Source organism: Tachypleus tridentatus, chromosome 2 (assembly GCF_004210375.1).
Source record: "Tachypleus tridentatus isolate NWPU-2018 chromosome 2, ASM421037v1, whole genome shotgun sequence".
Lineage (NCBI taxonomy): Eukaryota > Metazoa > Arthropoda > Merostomata > Xiphosura > Limulidae > Tachypleus > Tachypleus tridentatus.
Window position 1 is genome coordinate 93,478,905 of NC_134826.1, and position 21,046 is coordinate 93,499,950.

At 35.3% G+C, this 21,046-nt stretch overlaps 2 protein-coding genes across 3 annotated transcripts in view; one reads left to right on the forward strand and one right to left on the reverse strand.

Moving 5' to 3' along the window:
* The window catches only part of LOC143244566 (G protein-coupled receptor kinase 1-like), a 138,025-nt gene extending 124,393 nt beyond the window's left edge, over positions 1–13,632 (reverse strand). For both annotated transcript variants that reach the window (XM_076489493.1, XM_076489494.1), the window contains exon 1: positions 13,172–13,632. In XM_076489493.1, the coding sequence (XP_076345608.1) occupies positions 13,172–13,284 (113 nt within the window). In that variant the 5' untranslated portion in view covers positions 13,285–13,632. The remainder of the gene's footprint in view (positions 1–13,171) is intronic.
* Positions 13,633–15,165: 1,533 nt separating this feature from the next.
* Positions 15,166–15,573, forward strand: LOC143236230 (histone H3-like). The gene has a single exon (XM_076474507.1). The coding sequence runs from the start codon at positions 15,172–15,174 to the stop codon at positions 15,571–15,573; it is 402 nt and encodes a 133-aa protein (XP_076330622.1). The 5' UTR covers positions 15,166–15,171.
* Positions 15,574–21,046: the final 5,473 nt, after the last annotated feature.

The following is a 21,046-nucleotide window of genomic DNA, read 5'->3' on the forward strand; positions in this document are numbered from 1 at the left end:
GGATTAAGGCCGAAAACATCGTCAAGAGCAAAGAAACCAAACTCATGAAAGAATGCATTCTAATCTTTATAAATAAAAACATGTAAAAAGGCTGTACTCGATAGGTTATAATAATGATTGCCAGGTTCATTTTTTCGAATTTTAAGGCTTCCTCTGATCGGAAGCTGATATTCATTAGTGTTATGAAAAGAAAGGAGAAAAATAAAGCAGTTCTGATAACAATGGCCAACAAATAAAACGTATATCATAATTTCTTCCCTCTTCGTTTAAAATAACGAACATCACAAAATCGTGTAACATAATAATATCAAGAAACGACGCATACCACACTACATTGTAAAATACTCCAGACAGGTATAAAACAAACTGAAATTTCAATTCCCCCTTTACCATTTTCTTGAATTTGAATATATTAAGATAAAAGGTTAATCATTTTAGTTACTGATTTTAAAAGCTGTTTTTGTGATCATACTTTTATTTAGCCACCAAATATCAAACTGAGTCTGTTATAAAAATATTTAGAGTCTCGTGTTAAATGGTATTTCTTGTTTCGCATCGAGCACATTCTTATAAGCATTCAGTTAAAATTAAACTGAAGCAAAAATAATTACAAGAGCTGTTCTAATCAAAGCTGTTTATTCTAACTGGTGCACCCACGACACAATGTGCTACATATTATGTGTATCACGATACTTCATTAGGGCGGTTTATTTTAAATGGTTGACCCTAGAAGCGATAATATGTTACATTAGGTGTAATACGATATTACATGCAGCTACTTATTTTAACTGGAAGATCCAAATCATCACGATTTGTCACACCCTATGTAAGTTATTTTAATTAGTACGTACAATTTTTGTGTGTCACACACTGTACGTATTATAATACCTCACGACAACTGGTTATTATAGTTACTATAATGTGTTATACACTAGGAGTATAATGATATTTCATATGAACTGCTTATTCTAATCGGTGGACCCAAGTTACATACACACACACACACACTATGTGCATAAAAGATATTTCATGCAATTCCATACAATTTCAACTGATTTAGTTTTTGTTGTTCTGTAATGATATGCAGAACAATGTTCGACATCATGCGATATACGTTTTTTTTTCTAATATTTCACATTACCATATTTAAGATGTTATTAAGGATATGCACAACAAGACTCTTAACCTTCAACAGGCTGACTACACTTATGGTCCAGATGGTTTTAGTCAAGAGGCGAAAGCAAAATAAACAGCATCAAGGTTGTTGCCGGTTGTAGTACGATAAGCTACAGAAGACTAGACAATGATCAGTCAGAAATGATTTTGTATAACATAACAAAACAATCATATACATTTACCTAGTCCACTATTCGAATTTAATTAACAGCATGGTTCTAGGAATATGTTGAGAAATAGAGGGATTTTAATTGGCACAAATAATGAAAGTCACAAATGGAGTTGTATATTGGGAATTTATAAAAACCTTGCGCGAGTTTTTTTTTTGTTTTTTTTTAGTTTGATTGAATGATACTAAAAGTGGAGCTATCAATTAAAGACAGAAGTTATGATTATGTCAAGTCAGTTTTCACACTTAAAAGCATATCATCGACCGGATAACGATCTATTATACTCGGTTAAACTGATGAGAACCAGCATCTTCAGATATTATGGTTCTCAGCTCGTCGTTATGTATTAGTTTTGTTTTCCGAGCAAACTGCACATCATATTTGGGCTTTCAGACTTTATTTAACATCCTTTAAGGAAAATCTCCAGTTTGAGGTATGTTGTAAACAAAAATTATGGTAACAGTTTGTTTTCACGTGGGCCTCTGAATTACCCAGTTCTTAGAATAGCCGCGAAAATCACCACAGATTTTTCTAATGGTCACATAAGAGTACTTTCATTCTATAATATCCTATCAGAATTTGAGTAAGACATCGTCCTCTCTTCAAATAAAAAATATCCGAAAAACTTCGAAATTTCTAAATTTATTAAGTCTTGCAAGTACACGTCTGTAGTTACACTCATTGCAAGTAGCGAACTGACAGTTAAAAAGACAAAACATCAAACACGAAAGATTTGCCGTTCATTAAAGATTCGTTTCTTAACGAACGCTAAATCAAAGAAACAAATCAAAGTCGTATTTTAATAGTTGTTTTTGATTCACGCAAGCAACAAACTACTCGACAAAAGTAATCAGTCTTATAGCATAAATTCCTAAAATAATTTAAAACTCCTGAATCCGGTACGATAATCATTCTGGATTTTCTAATTCCAATCTACATATAAAATCGTAATAACAACAATTAAAGATCATTAAGATAATAAAAATTATTATTATTATTACTACTACAATTATTACTACTGCTGCTTCTATCGTACTAGAAGTATACAGCGACTGTTTTGTTTTTCATAAGGTTTTTAAACTATTGCCTAAACTATATTAAGTAGCTCATACTATCGTGTTTTTTCCAAGACTTGTATTAAAGTGCAATATTTTGTCAAGCTATATTTCGCGTATTTTAGAAGGTTGTGGACTATCCTGAAGTGTTCAGTAACCACAACTTTGATTAGTCTAGATTTCTGATCAAAATAGTCAGACTGTTTGTCAGGGAGTTGCTTATACTTTATAAGATCGATTGTTAATAGTTCACAACGTAGCAAATTTATTCATTGAGTACGTGAAAAAAAAGAACAACTGTGAAATAAAGTGAAAATAGTTGACAAATTAACTCTTCAGAAGTAAAGTAACATTACTAAAAATACAGTGTTGTTAATCCAAAGGCTATAAGAAATTTAATAATGATTTCATTGCTATGAGAAAAATTGATGGTAATTCTGTTTTCGCGTCAACACATCATAGCTAGGAGCATACGGAAACAAAACTATTCGCACGTTTTAACTTTACAATATGCATAGGAATGATTAAAAAGGCTTTTTTCTTACATAAAATTATGTCAGATTTCTTGTTTCTTAAAAGGTATTGAGCGAATATTGAAAAATGAGTCCTGTTTAAAATCTCCTCTAAGGTCTAGAAAGGTGGAAAGCTCGACGGGTTCGATAAAGGTACATTCGAATAAACGAAGCGCCACAACCTAGGATTACAAAGTCAAAATATTTATCAAATTTTAAAGAAGGAATGAGAATATGTATGTAAATATCCATCAAATTTATAACGTGAAACTAACTATACCTTATTTTGAAAAATAACCCCGAAGAACAGGTGTTTTTTTTTTTCATTCGCTATTTCCTTACATACAAGGAAACACTTTCTTAATGCGAAGGCCATGACCAATTAGTTGCTGGAAGATGTTGATTGACGTGTTACATACCACACACGAATCATTAGTCTAGCATGAATCACGTGGTATTCTGCTGCATGTGGAAATAACAGGTATATTTACACTCATCATCCCACCCACACAAACTGTGCAACAAAAATTATGATAAACCTTTTACTCATACCCAGGCAATAATAATTACACACGCACACACAAACATACTTTCATGCATAGATAGAACAGACGAGCAATCAAAGCTACGAAACAAGGAATGTTGTGAAACCCTAGCAGCGATTTTATTACACACACACACAGAGTGAGAGAAAAGCGCAAAGACATTTACATGAATGTGTAATTAGTACATACATGACAACGGTTACTTCACACGCATCCTTAAATTATTTGAATGGGCTCAATTTCCAGCTTAGCAAACGAAGATTACATTTTTCTCACTTATTTTAAGGTTTACGAGATTGTATAAACGGGATGATTTATGAAAGATATAATATTATACCTACAATAAATTATAAAGCACGCACTCTGTGCGTTTGTAGGTGCACTGTAAATCACGAAAACTAACAAAACTATAATCACGATATTTGGTTAATACATGTATCTATATTTAGTCGTCGACATTCATGAAACTTTCACTTGCTATTCAAGCGCGTATGCGCAAATAAGTATTAGGCCTTTATAAAACGAAAAAGTTGCATATGGTAACTTGTGTGTATACAAAGAAACATCACTAGCTAATTAGTAGAATTTTACAACAAGCAAGAAGAGTGTCTAGGGATGGTTGCTTAACTAACTTGCCTGTTATTGCAATTGCTTTAGCTGTAAACAGCATTTATTTCGTGTATGTAGACAATATTCTTAACAGAACACATATACACCATTATTTTCAAGGAATATCTTACACTGTAAGAGGAGTGGCAGAACAAGGCAACGGAAGCCCACTCAGCATATCTTGGACATCCTGCATAGAAGTTTCTGAGAAACAGAAATCATCGTATTTTCACACATCCCGCCCCATGGTATACCCTATATCTGAGAGGAAAGTGCTCTAAGATACTTTTAGGTACGTATTACCCATACTCGTGTATACCTCACAAGACAGCAACACAGACAAATATTTGAAAACAATAATTAGAATTATTTTACATCATGGTAATACAATAAAATCTTCACCAAGCACGTGAACAGCAACGTAAACAAATATTTGGAACAGAAAATAGGTGATTTCAGTCTTAAAACAAAAAAAAAATATCTTATTGCTAGCAAACGAATATACCCCGCAACTGACATTTTTTAACATTAACATATAGCCCGCTGGTTATTTGCGTGAAAATACGGTACCTATTTCTCACGAACGCTATATGTTACAGTTAACACTGACAAAGATTTAAAAATCACAACATTTTCACCAAATACTCCACGGAACATTCAATTTTTAATCACACCGAAAAGCTTGATTTAAACAACGAACATTAGGTAAAGTTCAATGGATTCCTAAAGAAAACGAGTTCGAAGGGGATGGGAGAGCTAGTCTTGTGTTCTTTCTGGTCCTTTAAAAAACTGTAATAAAAATATAGGTCCAAAGTGCTGATCCCTTAATTAAAAGTACAGTCCCACCGATAAACAAATACAACTAAAATTCACTGTGTGTATGACTTGCTATCCAAAAAAAACACAGTAACACAGCATTAGAGTATTGTTGAGAAATACGATCATGAACCATGTATGCATTCTCTGCCGAATTACAAACTACAGTGTTCAATTCAGGAGAACAATGATGCATGATGAAATTGCGTCTATTCCAAAACCTAGATAGTACAGAAGGAGAAAATTATATATACGACCATCATGTTCTGAACTATAAGCCATGTATAATTTCAGAGTACACTCCACAACAAATAGTTTTAACATATTTACATAAGAAATAAATATCCAGTATACTGAAGAGCGATACCGAAACAACTGTGATGGTAAACACATACGCGAAGTTTAACTGCTATTTTTGGTATTTTCAACATCAAAAGAGACACCTTGTGCGTACATGGGCTAAGCCCATGTCGCAGGCCTGTAGTACTTCGGGTTATAGTAGTCAATAATTTTCAAGTAGACACTGAAGCCCCTCAACAGCATCCACAGCTAAAAGGGCTTTTTGCGGATGTTTGAATCAAATATTGGGATTGACTATCACTTTCATAACGCATCCACAACTGAAAAAGTAGCACGTGTTCAACTGCTAGAACCTTGAACATTTCAATCTGCAACCTAATACATGTATGTTAACTATTAGGCCAAGTAAGCCATTTTTTTCGACTTTTTAAAATCAAAAGAGCAACTTGGCAATAAAAGTTTAAAACTTAAAGTTACTAACTTAAAATATTATAATACATCCAAGGACGGCTTCTCCATAAAAAAAAAAAAAAGAGCAAGTATTTGAAACTGGAATAATAAAAGAACGACAAGATTTAGAATGATTCACTAGTTCGCTGACCGGTTTGTTCCTCTTTATAACCTCCACAGCTATGAGAGGTTTACAGGATGTGACAAACCACACAACAAATTACTGATTTAACTATATACGACAAATAGCACGTTACATTTCAAGTTTTCCAGTTGTTGTTGTTGTTTTTTTATAACAGTAATAATTTAACAGTTGATATTCTAAATTTCTCATTTTAATTATTTTTAACTAATGTTTCGAAATTATGGGAGTATACCCAACTGATGAAATAATGTATTATAATCGTTGTTCGTTTCTATTTCATGGCCCGGCATAAATTCTAGTTACACTGGTTTACTAAATTAGACAATTACTGATTAACTTACTTCTGAACTATGTAGGTAGCATCTACTGGTCAAAAGTTAATGATAATAAGTTTAACAAAATACACCAGGATTTGCTTTAGTCTATTCTAAATTTCGCACAAAGCTACACGAGGGATATTTGCAATACCAGTCCTTAATACCGCTCACTCTTGAAATATTGTTTTACCATCACATGATAGCGCCGCCACGATGGTGGGACGGAGAGTGGAACCCGCGATCAACATATTGCGAGCCAAGCCGCTTAACCACTTGGCCAGGCCGGGCCCACACTTTACGAAATGAAGTGTTAAGAGTTTGAATCTTCTCTATATGGGAACAATAAATAAATGAAGACTAACGTATATACTCAAAAACTACAATAACCTTACAAATATCTCGCAGTGGGAAGTAACGTTGCTATTCAGCATTATTTTAGCCAAACAGAACAAGTTCACTTCAACAAAGGTTTAAATTTGTAACTTGTACAATACCATGTAATACTAATAAACTTCTCTTGTTGGCGATAAAGTGTAGTTTAATTTTTTTGAACTGCGACACAATAATAGCCACGGTTGTACAGAGTTCTTTCTGACTATACAAATATATAAGACGCTTCTTCAGATAACTTTCACCCTTGTCACGTGAGCTCGTGGAAGCAGACTTTCTAAAAACATTATTTCACCAATAATAATCATCTCATCAGTTAAGGAACGTTGGGTACAATTTTCTTTTCAAAGCACTACAGAAAAACTCGGTCTTTATCATCACCGGGTAACATTTGTTAAATACAATCCATTTGCATACATGCAACGACTCCGAATGTGTGACATGTAACACTGATAAACTTTTAAATAACCTATACTGCTCAAGCAAATTCGCTGAATGTTACCTACTTATTTGTACATCAGTACAAAGCCCTTACATTTACAAGAATTTCAAACAACTACAACAATAATTGCTTATGTGGAAACAACAAGCGTTAAAACCAAAAAACAATAACATTGCGAAATCAATATACTAATCTTCCTTAAAATAGTGCACATCTTACTTTTAATATTTTATTCTATAATGTTGTAAATATAATGAAAATGCATATACTGAGGCTAGTACAGGGTGTTCGGAAAGTCACTGTGCAGTTTTGTCTGTTAATAAAAATACAAGTACACAGTGACTTTCAGAACACCCTGTATTATCAACCAGTGGCAGCAACCGTCAATCCTTTATTTTACCGCGAACATTTAGAATTTTAAAACATGCGCAGCACTGCTGTCACCTGACGCTATTCCTCTTCAAATGACCTTGCATATTACCTTGGAAGAATTGCTTCTTATAGAAGTATTGTTTAGTTCAACAACCCAATTAAATGCTGTAAATTCATTATTTTGAAATAAATATTGGGAGCCTCATTAAAGACATTTTTATACACTGTTTCAATCTGTTTAAGGTACTTACAGAAACAGGACACAAACGTTACTCAAGCAATGTTTTCTCTCGATAAGTTAATGTTTGTGAGTTTTAGCTGCGCAAGTTTGATTTTTTCCCCACAACTATTCCTTCCTTACCCTTCTCTAAATTTACTTACTAGCTGTTAATTAAATACACAGTTCCTTTAAAAAATGAAAAAATTGCAGGTTTGAAGAACATGTTTATGTTTTTCTCCCCTGAAATGACACGTTAGATACATACACAAGGATTTACGATTTAAAAAGAATTCAGGATCACAATTAAAACGTAAATTCTGACTACAATAACATAACATTCACTTATGCTATTAAAATACAATACCACACTATCAACAATGCGATTTCACAAACCATTCATGCAGCCCTAAGCTAAGAATGATTATATTAATTTAAAAGTTGCTGCAAATGAAGAAGTACAAATTACAAACTTCGAATCGGAAACCGAAAATAGCCATTCTTAGTGAAGTCGAGCCATGGGGACCCAGAGGGTCATGACCAATGTTCACATATTCTCAGTGTAATCTGTCCATATGGGCCCGAAGGGTATCCCTTAATGCTTGAATCCAGTTCAATTTCAAGTCACTTTTATATTTGAAAACTAACTTCTGACCAGAATTTTACACAACTGAAGGAACAACAGGAATTACCGATGCTTCTCACTCAGAACATAGCACAGAAAGATTTTAAAACTAAAACTACATCAGCTGGCAAAGAACATTACCAAAGTACTAGATCTGATGCTCAATATTCTAAATATTCTATTTTATTTTTAAAGATGGTTACCGCTCTTTATGTCCGCTGATTACAAAGGGCTACGAATTTGAATTTTATAAAAGTAGTTTTAGTAACGGATTTTCCAAATTCATGCATAAATGACCACCTATGTGACATCAACTGTGAACACCTTTCTGAATATATGCCGTTTGTTCGATTAGTTGCAAAAGTCTCTCACATTGAACATTTTTCGGTACGACTTGCAATCCGAGGACTTTTGAAAAGTTGGCTTTCTTTCATCAGGAGCTATGGCAGAGCAACGTGCTTAGTACTGTCGGTCCAATCACATGCTATTCACGATTGTTTCAAAAATCACTTTGCGATCGTTGTTCATTTGTCCCTTACAGTTATACAATGTCTTCACTATTCACACTGTGTACATGCCGAATATTGTACGCACTTTTACGGTTTACTGTCTGCTCTAATCGTGCGACACAAGAAGTTAGATGTTTCTAAGAGATATAGTTGATTAAAATGTTTTTATTTCAAACTGCTGGTAATTCAAGAATCTATCTGAATTAACTTAGAACATATCAAAGCAAATCACGAAGTAGAGTTTTTCAGAGTAAAGTAATCTGACAGTATATTCCAGTCATAAAATAAATTTAGTGTAAAGGGATGATTATAGTGAAAGAGACAGTCAGTTCGAAAGGAAAGAGGTGAACGCTCTCCCCGAGTCTTGATGGCTGAGAAGGTGGAGGACCAAGCAGAAGTGCTAGATACCCGGCAAAAGCTTTCACCTAGAGTATCGGCGATGCTCCAGACATCAGCTACATCGTGGCCATCAGAGAGTAAGATGGAGAGGGGGACAGAATTGTAGTGCCCACTGACTTTTCGAATCTTGTCCCATATGACCTTGGAACTGGTGGTAGAAGATATGCTAGATGTGAACTTAATCCAAGATTCCTTCTGGCTTTGACGTATTACCCACCTAGCATGTGCACGGGCCCGTTGGAAAACGATGGGGTTCGAAAGTGTGGGATATCTACGAAAAGTATCCCAGGCCCGTTTTTGAGCCTTCCGTGCCAAGTGGCAAGCAGGATTCCACCACGGACGAGAAAATCGTGGAAAACGTGTCGAGGTTTTAGGAATACACTGAGCAGCTGCTTGTATAATACAGTCAGTTACCGCTGCCACACAGTTGTCTATTGACGGCTGATTCACGATGGCAGGATCAAGTTCTGTGAGAGTAGTGAAAGTGGATCAGTCTGCCTGATCCAGCTTCCACCGGGGCACGCGAGTAGGGTGGCATCGACCACGGCCAGTCTCTCTCAAAAGTATAGGAAAATGATCACTGCCTAGTGGATTATTGTCAACCCTCCATAAAAAATGGGAAAATAATCAAGGGGAGCAAACCTAAAGATTAATAGCGGTAAAGGACTGACTAGGTGCATGAAAACTCTACAGAGCGACCCCTCCTATCAATAACAGCACTTCTCCAGAGGGGGTGATGTCCATTAAAGTCCCACAGGATGAAAAGGGGAGACGGCAACTGCTCAACGAGAGCATCAAGGTCTGATTGATCATATATCTCTCTAGGGGACAGATAGAGAGAACAAACAGTGATGGTATGACCCAAGGAAACACGGATGGCTACGGCCTCCAAGGGTGTGTTGAGTGGCAAAGACAGGGTGGGCACATGCTGATCAACCAATAGTGCCACCCTTCCATGTACTCGTCCATCACACAGCCTGTCATTTCTGTACAGAGAAAACTGCCGAATGGTGACTGTATCAGCAGGTTTTAGAAATGTTTCTTGTAAGGAAATACATACAGGATGATAGGAAGCAATCAGTGTTTTGATATCATCCAGATTACAACGTAAACCTCGACAGTTCCATTGTGTCAAGGTGGCCATTTTCAGTGACGGGTAGGCGAAGTGGCTGGAGAACCCTTCTGTTTACGACCACGTTTTTTTTCCTTACTGTCCTTATTCGAAGGAGGTCTATCGACCTCTATGGATCCTGCCCTGGGTCGATTGGGCAGGTCTTTGTTGTTGGAAGTGGATTTCAGTGACTGAGGACGCGAACGAATGACTGTTTTGCATCTTGGGGTGGGAGAAAAAGATGTATCAGAAGATATGCCTGTATTTGAAACCGAAGGATGTGGATCTTGAGGTTTGTTGGAATGTGTGGGAGAAACAGAGATGGGTGTATAAATTGATTCATCAACCTTTTTAACCATGGAGGTCAAAAGGCTTTTCATTTGTTTTGAAAACGATTCTCTTGGAGGCACAGAGAGATCTGTCTGCACTCCCACTGTAGTTGTGGAACAAAGTGCAGCAACATATGTCCGAGATGGAGTGGCAGACAGCAATTTCCGAGCCTATATTTAATGTAGCCTTTTACAAAAGCTCAAGAGAATTTAAATTATGAGCTGAAAAAAGTTTGACACACAATACCACAGGTTTATAAATCTAATAGACAAGTGGATTTGTTTGACATTAAAGAATTATTTCAGGCTTCTAGAGATTAAACTTAATCAGGCTGAGATTTCATCAGGAGATGTTTAAAGGCTAAAATCAAGACTTTTCATACAAATCTCAGTCTGAAAAAATTAAAAACTGATCTTTTGTGGATGAATATACGAAGATACTTTGAATATGTAGCAACATTTATTCACTAACAAATTATAAATAACTAAGTTTTTTGGAAGCAACAACAACAAAATAAATAAAAGGTCCAGGATAAATTCAAACAGCTGACTCTGCTTATTGAACATATTAATATAAAATCTTAAGACATCAAGAAACTTTTTGATCCATCTTGGCTGCCCCATCCACTGACTTACCTTGGAAAAAGATCCTTTAAAAACTTGTATTTATTGCATCTACACCTGAATGTAACTCATACCAAGGACCAATTATTCATTACAAAAATTAATCTTAAATGAAGATAACTTCTACCTAACCAACATTTATACTCTATTTTATTCTTACCATTCTTACCAATAAGTACAAAAAGTACCGAGTTACATTGACAATCTTAAACACTTGATTCAGATCTCCTCCCTTTACTCTTAGTCAAGATCATCCTAGTAGCCCTCTTGTAAACTCTTAACAATTCAACATACTTCAAAAAGGTAAGAAGCCCATGAGTGAACACAATATTCCAAATGTAGTGTAACCAATCACCTCTTCAGATTTTTATTCAATATTTATGTACATACAACCTAAAATCATATTTGCCCTTCCAATAGCACACTGCCTGGATAGATTAAGAGACTATTTAACCAGAACATTAGATCCTTTTTTTTCCAATAATGTGGCTAATGTTATCACCATCCAAATTATACTTAAATTTAAATTATGATAAATAACACATTACACTGTTTTTATTATATAGAAGTCCTATCTGCCATTTATTTGATCAAATTACTAAATAATCTAATTTATGTAGAGTAGCAGCATCCTCACAGCCAGCAAATTTAAGTAATTTGTTAACCATTCTTTCTTCTATGTCATTCATGTAAACAAAGAATAGCAGAAGTTCAACAAGAAGCCATGAAGTAACCCACTTCTGACATTACTCTAGTATGAATGAACTCTATTTATAACAACCCTCTGCTTTCTTCCATTGAGCCATTTTTCTGTCGGTTAAATCAACTTTTATTCAACACCTAGGGAATTTTTTTTCTTTTTACAAGCTTTTTATGCAGCATCTTGTTACATGCTTTCTGCAAATCCAGATACACTAAATCAATACCTTTACCTTCATTTTAAAAAGAAGTAACCTTTTTAGAGAATGTCAAAAGACTTAAGGGAATTTTTTCTTAGTAAAATTATGTTGACTATCCAATGAAATTCTAAACTTTGGATTACTTTGCAAAGCATCTTTTATCAGACTTCCAAAAACTTTTCCTAACACTAACACAAGATTAAAAAGTGTATGATTACTGGGACAGTTTTTACCGCTCTGTGAAACGAAGGAATATCAGCCAATTTCCTATCTTTTAGCTCCACTATTCACAGACAACAACAAATATCTGGAAACTAAGCTTCCACATCTTTAATACTACAACTAATTCACTCAGAATTAAATTACAACTAATTTAACTAGAAAAATTCTAGTTTTGCTGGTTTCAGATGCAGTAGCTTAACTGGTTAAAGAATATACCACGTAATGATGCCACATGTTTAAAATCTGGACTAGTCTACTTTCACTGTTCCAAGTTCCTGAAATTTGTCATAAATACATGGTACAACATACTACCCTTAACACTTTAAAAGTTCTGTTTGTTTTGTTTATTTTTTGAATTTCGCACAAAGCTACTCGAGGGCTATCTGTGCTAGCCGTCCCTAATTTAGTAGTGTAAGACTAAATGGAAGGCAGATAGTCATCACCACCCACAGCCAACCCTTGGGCTACTCTTTTTACCAACGAATAGTGGGATTGACCGTAATTTTATAACGCCCCCACGGCTGAAAGGGCGAGCATGTTTGGTGCGACAGGGATTCGAACCCGCGACCCTCAGATTACGAGTCGCACGCCTTAACACACTTGGCCATGCTTAGTATTTCTGTTTACATTAAGCTACATAATTTAATAAACTGATTATGTTTAGCATTCAGGTAGACTTCCAATTAGTTATACATTATCATCTCTTTAAATTCATATTAATCAATTGTGAAAATATTTTGTTACCCAAATATGCGAAAACAAGTAGAAAATTATGAAGTGCTACTACTTTGTATTGAAAAATAATACTTAATAATAGTATTATGAGAAAACACTTGACACTTAAAGTTACACGTGCCGCCCTAAGCTAATGTATGTAACCTTCAAATATTTCGTACCCTAGAGCTAAACAAAAAATTGTTATAAGTATTTGACGTACCTTGGATCTGGGAGAATTATTTTTTTACTAGCCCTGGCTGCTGGAGTAGATTTACTCTTCTCCATAGCCATGAGGTAGCTAACATCTGCTAAAACTGCTTCCAAATCCGCCATCTTGACCGTATATCTAATAGAAATACCGGCTAACTTCACGTTTTAACGTTTACCCAATGATTATAACTGCTAAACCCGCCGCGTTTATTCAGCTGACTGCCTGGGTATCGTAACCCTAAGTTTGACCGAACTCCTTCAACCAGTCCCTAAAACGATATTAACCAGGAAATAAAATAAAAACGTCGTTGAGAAAACATTTCAACTCTCTAACTAGAAGTAACTTCAATTACTAAGCAAATGTACTTTCAACATCTCCGAAGTAACATCGGTCAACTTCAGTCTATGACGAACACTACACACCATTACACCTACTGTCTAAAAACTTTTTCTTGTATGTAATGAAGCGGTCGATAGGGTAGGTCAATCAGCAAGTATAATCTACATTCGTTAAAGCGTCCTCTCAGTACTAGAAATTTCCTAATATGTAGATAAATAAATAAACGCAATAAACCCTAAATACATACACTAAGGTTTAAAAACTTACAATATATTAAATCAAAATGCATATACCTTTATTGTAATAAAATGTTAAAAAAGTATTACCTGACAAAACATAAATAATATTTATGTAATACATCTTAAGTTCATAAATGCACTGTGTTGCAAAGACTTGCCAATATTTTTCTCCGTTTTTATTTAGCTTTATAAATACTTAAAGTTCATCCAAAACGATATCACTATAAATCTGAGTAATTCATTACAGTGTTGATATAGGTAAACACACACAAATATATCACGGATAACCGATAAAGTATATTTGAGAATATTGAAGAAGTGTCAGAAGCTAAGAATAAACACTTTTTTATCTAGTTTTGTTTGTTTTGAATTTCGCGCAAAGCTACACGAGGGCTATCTGTGGTAGCCGTTCCTAATTTAGCAGTGTAAGACTAGATGGAAGGCAGATAGTCATCACCACCCACCGCCAACTCTTGGGCTACTCTTTTACCAACGAATAGTGGGATTGACCGTCACATTATAACGCACCCACGGCTGAAAAGACGAGCATGTTTGGTGTGACAGGGATTCGAACACGCGACCCTCGGATAATGAGTCGCCTTAACTACCTGGCCATGCCGGGCCTTTTTTATCTGAAAAATCAATTGAAAACTTATCAGGACACTGTATTAACAGATACGCTCCATCAAAGAAGAAATCATAGAACAAAAACACACCACTACGAATCACTAACAGAGATCACAGAACATAGTTATTTTTAATTGAATTTATTTATAAAGTACAGATATATGCTATAACCTCTTTTAGCCCCCCAGTGGCTCAACGATATGTCTGCGGACTTACAACGCTAAAAACCGAGTTTTCTTTACCCGTAGATAGCAGAGCGCATATAACCCATTGAGTAGTTTTGTGCTCAATTCAAAACAACATAATATTTAATATCATAACTTCATGTTTTAGAGGTTCCTATAAAAAATTATGTTTTATTTATTTCTTAACCTTGCTAAAAACTGTTTTATACGTCGATTTCCAATTATTAATAATATTATTTTCACTAATTTAAAATATAATTCAACATATCTATCGTAGCATTTTGGACTTAAGAGGACGCGAGCTGTGTTGTTGTAGAGCTCTTGATTTCAGAGTTTGTGAAAGCTATACAATACTACAAAATATTTTCCGCACTTTAAGTTGAGAGTGAGTCAGGAATGATAGCCAGTCCCTTATTGTGGATGGTGCTCCTGACTGGCTGCTTTTCGTTTGGCCACTAGTTCAAAACAATTAAAGGCGGTAAATAGCTTTTATACCCAAATACCAGAAAGAGAGAGAGCGAACAATGATCATTCGCAGCACGGAAGTCGAGGAGCCTAGTAAGATTGTAGTTCTACGTACGTGTGCAGTATTGTAATATAGCACGGAAAAATTGAAATTATGGCTCGCACGAAACAAACTGCAAGAAAATCCACGGGCGGAAAAGCACCAAGAAAACAACTGGTCACTAAAGCTGCTCGAAATAACATTCCAGCCACAGGAGACGTAAAGAAACTTCATCGTTACAGACCAGAAACTGTAGTCCTCCGTGAAATACGTCGATACCAGAAGTTCACTGAGCTGCTTATTCGAAAACTACCTTTCCAGAGAGAAATTGCCCAGGACTTCAAGACTGGATTGAGATTCCAGAGCTCTGCTGTCATGGCTCTTCAGGAAGCCAGTGAGGCATACTTGGTGGGTCTCTTCAAAGACACTAACCTGTGTGCCATTCATACAAAGAGGGTGACCATCATGCCGAAAGACATCCAACTCGCACGTAGAATTCAAGGGGAACGAGCCTAAATGGAGAGAGAAGTACCGTATCTTGCTCTCGCCAGTAAACAAACGACCTTAGTAGCATTAACATTGAATATAAAGTACAAGCCCAAACTGGACTAAAAAATGGAATGACATCACTGTAAATGTACGTTATTGTTATATTATCTTTGTTAATCTATTATGAACTGAAAAATGAGATATATAAAAAGAATATTTTAAAACATGTTTTCGTTCACCACAAGATAGACTTGATGACTTATAACTCCATGAATTGGGTTTCAATACGAGTGATTGGCACAAAACAGATAACTCATTCTGTAGCTTTGTTCTTAATAACAAAGAAATAAAACATTCCTTCAGAACCCTCTTTTGTAATTTAAAATGGGCTTACTAACTCATGTAAAAATAAAACATAGTCAATATGTTATATTTTTACTTTTATTAAGTCTAATCAGTTTGACTACTTTCTCAGCTTAATGTTTGCAAACCTCAGTGTAGTTAATATTTCTGCAAACGTGCAGGTTTTGGTGTGCAATTTCAATATAATTTACATTCTCTCTTGATTTATCAATACCTGTGTTAGCACAGCGCAGATAACCAATTGTGTAGATTTTTTTACTCAACAATAAAACAAATAAATAAAGCAATCAAGGTCGACAGTTCATATGAAAGAGGCCCGAAGAAACTAGACAGGATAAACATGCGTCAACTTACACATTCTGAAAGAGTTTACTGTAATATTTTACTAGTATCTATTTACTTTCATCCTAAGTCTACGGATTTACAACGCTAAAATGAGGGGTTCGATTTCCCTCGGAGGACTCAGCAGATAGCCCAATGTGGCTTTGCTATAAGAAAACATACATACACTTTTCGTGTATTAATGTTGCTTTATAAGTATAAGATTAGTATACTTACTCACTGAATATCGATATCTGTTGTTTATGGCCAGCTGCATATTTGGTTTTTACGAGGAGTACAGCAATTGCCTGCTTTTTGTCTAATCATATTTTGGTAAAAATGAGTTGCCTCACTTATAGATAACAACCAAGTAATTTTTGTGTTAGTTACTTTTTATTTCTTTGTTGTTCACTAGTGGATATTACTCACTACGCCTATGAGGATATTGCTACAGTTTTGCATACTATGCAGAAAAGTCAATAACAGCAATGTTCCTTACTGGCCAAGTAGATTATATCTATATTGTTACATCCTTCACTATATTATACAAGGATAATTAATACACGGTATTGCACATTCTTATAGGTAAATCCAATATGTCCTGTAAGAATAGAGAACTTTTTTAACATCAATTGTACCAGATTTTATAAATGTAAGTGAAGAAAACATTTAGAGGAATGAAGGCTGCTGGCTCATTCACTGATCAAGTTGAAGGCAACAATCATGCATCCACACAAGTACACACAAACGCTGTGTTTCTATACAATGCAATAATAGAAATATTATGTTTCTCTTAACATCACATTTCTAGTCTGTCTGTTCCCTTAAACTCAGTCATTTAGAAAAGTTTATAGGTACTTTGCACTTTCCCTGATCAATCTTCCCATTATAAAATGTAATTATCTGCTACCTGTAGATAAATCATTTTCAATTGAGATTACACAATTTTAAGACCTACCTTGCAAAGGAAACACCATATCAAGAAGATATTCTTATGAATAAGGTCATCAATAAATTTTCTAGCAAAACCATGATGCATCACCTGGCTATGAAAGATATCTTCACCTTGACTGAGGCAATTTATGTCATGACCTGGTATGAGTAGTAACTTTCAACCTGTCGTCAGAGAGGGAAACCCACACAAGACCTGTAATAGTTATATTTCAGATGTACTGACCGACTCAAGTATCTCATCACATTGAGCTAAAACCATGTCAAGAATAAACCACCGAGGATATTGAATTGGCATACATGAAATGGATGTGCTGCAGAGTCTTTTCATCAGTTTTGCGTGTACAATGAGAAATTTGATGTCCCATGGGAAATTCATTCAATTTTGATAACGTTCAGCCCAGGAACAGTGTATACGGCAAGAGTGTACGTAACAGAGGGAATAATAGTTTGTCTAACCACACAAGTAATATTTTTTGTTTAATTCTCACGACGTTTAACTGTTTCATTTAGTGTGGTAAAGAAACCACATGTGAAATGAATTCTTCCAGTCCACAAAGCAGGCAGCATTGGCTCGGTCATAAAGTACCAGTATTACTACTTTGTAGCTCTGGACAATTAGCTACCAAACTGAAAGCTGTGATGGTGGTACATATGGGACAAAAGTGAAAGAACCAGTGCTTATGGTAATGCTAGAGCTACATCCATTTCACTATATCAAACAGCAAATATACAAGGCTTCCAAAACACTTGTAGTCATTGTTAGAGAACTGGGCTGGTAGTTAAACCCAATGGTAGAAGACTGTGCTGATAACCTAGATTCAAGTCAATTATTTGTTGGGTGAATAAATTGGTGTATTTGTGGGTCAAATATTGGTGTTTCAACACCATATATACATATATATATTCAAGTGACAAATGTTCACTAAAGCAAACACCACATCAGCTTTTTTGAAGACCTAAGGAGGTTGCAAGAATTTAAATACAGTTAATATAGCAGGATAGAGTCGTACAACCTTTAGAGAGTGCTTGTTTCTCACTAGTAGTGATTGTAAGAAGAATCAATATAAACTAAGGGTGTGTATTGATTTCAAATATGTGAAAGCAATAACTTTCATTGAGGTCTTTCTTTTACCACAAACAGATAAATGTCTAGACATGTTAAACTGTTCTTATTGGTTCAACACCCTGCATTTGTGTCCAGATACTGTCAGTGTATGAATTCTGTGTCAAGTCATTAAACGTATGCAACTCCAACTACTCAAGTGACTGATGGAGCTTACTTTAAAGGGAGAACAGTGTGAAAGATGCCTGATTTATATTAACGATTTTTGGTACTTCACCACACTAAAGTCTGCACCTTAGGCTCCAAATACATTTGACAAACAAGATTGAAATTAAAGTCGGGAAACTGTTCAATTATGCGCACAAAAGCTGAATTTCTTAATCACATTGTCAAGAGAGATGGAGTTTGCATGGACCCAGCTAAGATAGTTGTGGTGGGAGATTCCTATGTTTCATGTTATATTACTGATGATTTATGGCCAATTTCTTGTATATAGCAGCAGCATTGTCAGGCTTGCTTTAGTGGTTACTTTAGTGTTGCTCTGTCTCTCTTAGGGACAAGAGTTTCTCCTAGACTCTGATTCCAATGACAATAGAATCAGAGTAATGTAAATTCAGTTGCAGGAAGGAGAAAAATTGTAGTATTGGCAACTCGTTTTGACCAAAAAGGTTAAGTTTGACCAGCATTGGTAGTGGAGTATACAAGCAGTTACAAGATCAAGAATGGATACTGTGCCATTGTCACCAGCCAAAAAAGTGTGGTGCTCTAGCAGTGCTGCATCTAGTTTTTCCCAGAGCTCTGCAGCCAGAAGGTGCTCTGAACATTGCACAATACAAAGACTAAAGAGCACCAAGGTATAACCCACCTTTGTGTTAACATTCAACTATGATTATTCTGATTGCAAGTGATCCAAAGTGTGCAATGTTGTTGTGAACACTGTGTGGTGTGTGCTGCTCAGAGAAAAAAACTGGCTGAGATGGAGTAAACTAAAAGAAAAAATTGTGGGGGTTTCTCTGCATAGGATAGTCCTGAATATCACTGGTCCACTTCTGGAAAGTGAAAAAGACCATCACTACATACACTTACTGATTACTTCACAAAGTGAACCAAAATGTATTAATTGGTAAATACGCTGGCATAGACCATTATAGGGATGTTAGCCACAAATTTTATGGCATAATTTAAAGTAACGGAATAGATCTACACAGATCGTAGAAACAGCATGAACAATCAACTGCTCATTGTATTGTATAATTTTTTAGGTGCGATGAAGACTCGTGCTTTCCTTATTATCCCTAATCTGATGGTTTCACAGAACAGATAATACAGATTACAAAGCAACTGATTGTAAATTTGGTTATTTTTGACAGAATAGGCTGGAAAAAATAGTTGTAACATGCGATGATAACATAAACAGAACAAAGATTAACAGAATTCTATTTATGTTCAAATAGGAAATCCTACTCTCTGTGGAAGTGAGATATATTCTTTCCTATGATAAGTCTTCTAGTGTCTCCAAGAATACGGGAGCAGGCTGAGATTTATGATAATCAACTCACACGAGTTTACCAAACAGAAACTTAGAATAGAAAAAAATACTATGACTGAACAATAAAAAATCAGTGCAGCAACTATATGTGGTTGTGTCTATGTGTCAGAAGCACAAAAGCAAATTAGATCTGGCTTGAGTAGTTAACATCTGATACGCTAGTAAGTTGGTCTTCTAATGTGTCAGTAATCATTGAAACATGTTAACCACTTGCGATGTCGTCAGAGATGAGCTTTTGGTGCTCTTGACCAGAAGTCAGGAGATAATATTGATGAGCGAGAATAGAAACGAGGATGCCATATTGAGTTATTTCAACTGATGAAGAAATTGAAGAGATTTATATGGTTGTCCATACTGGCTCAGATGATGAGTCACTTCAACTAGAAGGGACTACAAGCTCCACAAAATCGACAAGATGCTTATGTTGATATCACACTTGATATGGGTTGGATTGATCATATGCTAACTAAGACAGTCAGGCAGTCAAGAGTCAACAAAAATTATGTATAAATTAAAAATATCACCAGGGCTTGGGCTATAATGGGAAATATAAGATGTGCTTGAGCTTTAAAGTTTGCTGCTGAAGTAGGACCCACTTTGCGATATGGATTTAACATCTACCAGTCTTCAACGTCAACCTTTAATTAACATTTCATAACTAATATTTTGCAACACGTTATATATTATAACAATAATTTTTAAGCCATAAACAAAACACATTAAATTTATGCAAAATACGCTGCATATTTTTGAAAATCTCCTTGGGTACAATGCGGGATTATAAAATGTTTCCTAGGTTTTGGAGGTGACTGCTGAAGGAGGACCCACATTGCAGTGGGGATACACAGTCTATCAGTCTTAACCTCCAATTCGCTAGTCTCACATAAGTGTATATATATATATATAGTAGTGAAAATTAATAAATTTTGATAAAGTGAGGTAAACAACATCACAAGGAAGAACTGCGTTAAAAAGAGCAAATCCAAATCCCTGACTAGTTATATTAGTTTGTTATAACTTAAAAAACAACAACAAAAAACAAGTCGAAACAAAAATAAAAATAAATTAAACAAAAAAACGCTACGTTAATTGAAAATATCTCAGGGTACAAACTATAATGCAGGATAATAAAACGTACCCTAGGTTTTGGAGATGACTGCGGAATTAGGATCAACATTGCGTAAGGGGGTACACCATCTATCAGTTTTAACCTCCATTCGCCAGTCTCACATAAGAAATAAGAGCAGCAA

Coding starts and splice junctions, on each gene's coding strand:
- LOC143236230 (XM_076474507.1), top strand. CDS start 15,172: ATGGCTCGCACGAAACAAACTGCAAGAAAATCCACGGGCGGAAAAGCA.